Raw genomic sequence first — 3,542 nt, 5'->3', positions numbered from 1 at the left:
TCCGGAAAAGATCAACCGCCTCCTCAGTCTTTACCACACCCCTCGAAATTCCGAGCTCGAACTATCGCTGAACAGGATCGGTTAAGGACGACTGATCGAAGACCTACCAAAAATTAAACTGTATCGTTTCCTCATCTCCGCTCCTGTTTATATACCTCCGAAAAATTGATCGAAGCGCCACCACTAGATAGAACTTGGAAATATAAATGTAATAGGCCAATCACGAGGCAGCTCGCGAAAAGAAACTTCGGACCATACGCGGAAGCGTGGAACGACGGATCGCGTTCCGTTGGCATTACGAAATAGCTCGTAAAACGTCTCGCGAATTAGCTTCTTAGTCTTCTCGTGGAAAATTGCTCGAGAAATCTAATTTTTACGGGAGACTTTCAAGCGCTCGGGAAATAGCTCGTAAAACGTCTCGCGAATTAGCTTCTTAGTCGTCTCGGGGAAATTTGCTCGATAAATCTAATTTTTACGGGAGACTTTCAAGCGCTCGAGAATTAGCTCGTTAAGGGTCTCGCGAATTAGCTTCTTAGTCGTCTCGGGGAAAATTGCTCGATAAATCAAATTTTTACGGGAGACTTTCAAGCGCTCGAGAAATAGCTCGTAAAACGTCTCGCGAATTAGCTTCTTAGTCGTCTCGGGGAAAATTGCTCGAGAAATCTAATTTTTACGGAAGACTTTGAAGCGTTCGAGAAATAGCCCGTTAAGGGTCTCGCGAATTAGCTTCTTAGTCGTCTCGGTGAAAATTGCTCGAGAAATCTAATTTTACGGGAGACTTTCAAGCGCTCGATAAGTAGCTCGTTAAGGGTCTCGCAAAACAGCTAACGAGTAAACTCGAAAACCGTCTTAAGATAATGGCTCGAAAATCTGACTTTGAATCCCTATTTCTAATACTGGCCGAGAAACAGACTTATATTAAGTTTAGCTTTGCTATTTTGCCGAAGACTAAGAACTATCTTTGACGCCAAACCAAGGAACCTTATTAACCCAGGCCACCAAAAAGAATAATTTCCGAATTCAACTCTAGCCATATCACGCGTCATGTCTGGTCTCAACGTCCAACAACAAAAAGTTTTGAAAGTTAGGAGCGGAACGAAGTAGGGAACGCGTTCCTGCATCGTGCCTGCGAAACGAAGTAGGGAACGCGTTCCCCTCGCGTGATTTCGGAACGATAGAGAGAACGCGTTTCTCTCGCGTTACTTCGGAACGAGTGAGAGAACGCGTTCCTCCAACGTGCCTTCGGAACGAGAGAGAGAACGCGTTCCTCCAGTGTGTCTTCGGAAAGAAGTAGGGAACGCGTGCCTCCAGCGTGACTTCGGAGCGAGAGAGAGAACGTGTTTCCTACTTCGTTCCGAACGCCTGTAAAGAAATAAAACAACAGTAAGCACCTTCCGAATTCCGAATCGCGCGGGGACGCGAACGTTAATTAACGTTCGCGTTCCCGCGCGACTTTACCTTCGGAGTTATTCATCCCTCGTCTATACCAGCATCGTCGAACGCCTGTCAAGAAATAAAACAATAGTAAACACCTTCCGAATCGCGCGGGGACGCGAAAGTTAACTAACTCGCTGACCCAGTAAGGTAGTTAACGTTAACGTTCGCGTTCCCGCGCGACGTATTTCTTAATAAAATAAAGACAAATTTATTTAAGAAGAAAAAAACCTTTTAATTGGCCCAAATATCATATTTCACGAAACTTTCGTAAGAAATAAAAAAGTGAAAAACTAAAATTACTAATATAACCTAAATATTTCGTCTTATTGAGGTGATTAAAAAAAAATATATATATATATATTTATATATATATATATACAATAATTACACGATATATACAATTTGCGTTTTTTTATTTGAGTTTCGGAATTATCTGCCCCCCTTCTCCATCTTCCCTGATCTCCTCTTCCATCCGTTCTTCATCGTCGCTTTCTGCACTTTCCGTAATTTCCACATTTAAAAATTTACCAATCGTTTCGCATATATCTTTATGTCCTGAAGATTCGGATTTCTTGGCGAGGAGTCTGAGACTTTTCGAAATTCTCTTTAAGTCTTTTGCGCTGTCAATTTTTACGGCGCATCGAATTTCTTTGGCGACCATCATGTTTTTTTTATTGGTTCTCCTTTCCTCTTTAAAAAATTTGATTTCCCTACCCGCCCTCTCAATATCTTCTTGTGTTTTCTCTAATTGCGAGTCGAGTTGCTTTCGTTGAGTCAGAAGTTTTGCTTTTTCTTCCTCTTTAGCCTGAAAAATCATTAAAAAATTGCGTACCTAAACAGTTACCCTGAAAATGTGAAGAAATATCATAAATTTTACCTTCAGATAATCAATTTTTTCTGCCAAAATTTCTGGGATTTTGGACAAATTTATAAGTACTTCTATTTCTTTGATTATTTTCCCAGCTTATCGAACAAGGAAATTATTATTTTAACGAACGCTTTATAAAAGATCATTTAATTACCTTCTAAACCCAACAATAAATTTAGCTCGTCAGAATCTCCCGCGTGGGGAAATTCTTCGAGACATTCGGTCGGCAAACAAATCGTCTTTTCCCAAAGCATATGTACGGAATTGTGATGTCTCACCACGTAAAGAACGCCTGGCGGAAAAATACCCTGGTCAACTTTATACGCTTCTTCTCGGCCATATCTGGCTTCTATAAATCGATAAATTGTAATATTGTTATAAGTATTTAATTATTATTATTACTTACCGTTTAATTTTAATACGAAGCACGCCATACGGACGGCAAACATCGACCGTTTATTGAATCCGGTTCCTTCCGGATTGACGAAAAAAACATCTTGCCACTTGGTGACGGCGCGGCTTATAATCATTCGAAATTTCTTTTCATATCTAAAAAAAAACATTATTTCGCGTCGGTTTGTTGGCCCGTATTAAAAATTAAAACTTACGGTTTCTCTTGAAATTTGTGTTTGAAAGCACCGTGTAGACACGCAGAATGAATTACGGCATTCCATGTGCCCACCTTTTTTGATCCTCATTTAGATCTTCGATTTGATCTTTCGTCAGGAACAGCGTGTATTGCATTTCTTTTGGCAACACCCTCACGTAGGTTAACACACCAGCCATTACATCACTTACATCAAAACACTTCGTAAATTAAAGTTTTTCGGCTTGAAATGGTTCGTCGAGCTGATCAAAACAGGTCTTCCATGTTAAAAATTCCATTTCTAAAAAAATAAAAAGCTTAAAGAAGGCCTTTACCAGAAATAACCCCCTAATTTTCATTATTCCTCACTATCCTCTTCCATAGACTAACCACTCGCCAATATAACTAGTATAGCTCCCGAAATAAACCAACGCTTCAAAATCTTATTTATCCTCGCTGGATATCGCTAACTCTCCTCTTCCATAGACTAACCACTCGCCAATCTACCTAGTATAGCTCCCGAAATATACCCCCGCTTCAAAATCTTATTTATCCTCGCTGGATATCGCTAAATCGCAAACTCTCCTCTTCCATAGACTAACGGTTCGCCAATCTACCTAGTATAGCTCGCGAAAAAACCCCCGCTTCAAA

The 3,542-nt window shown here is 40.3% G+C and overlaps 1 protein-coding gene across 1 annotated transcript; it reads right to left on the bottom strand.

Annotated features, from left to right (window-relative positions):
* Nucleotides 1-1,849: 1,849 nt before the first annotated feature.
* Nucleotides 1,850-3,091, bottom strand: LOC149933837 (uncharacterized). Its single transcript, XM_090180712.1, has 5 exons — nt 2,988-3,091; nt 2,712-2,854; nt 2,460-2,654; nt 2,315-2,400; nt 1,850-2,242 (listed from the first exon to the last, which is right to left on the bottom strand). The coding sequence occupies exons 1-5, from the start codon at nt 3,089-3,091 to the stop codon at nt 1,850-1,852; spliced, it is 921 nt and encodes a 306-aa protein (XP_090036838.1).
* Nucleotides 3,092-3,542: the final 451 nt, after the last annotated feature.

This window comes from Leiobunum rupestre, chromosome 7, assembly GCF_980474605.1.
Source record: "Leiobunum rupestre chromosome 7, qqLeiRupe1.1.hap1, whole genome shotgun sequence".
Classification (NCBI taxonomy): Eukaryota; Metazoa; Arthropoda; class Arachnida; order Opiliones; family Sclerosomatidae; genus Leiobunum; species Leiobunum rupestre.
This window is presented reverse-complemented; position numbering and strand designations above follow the sequence as displayed.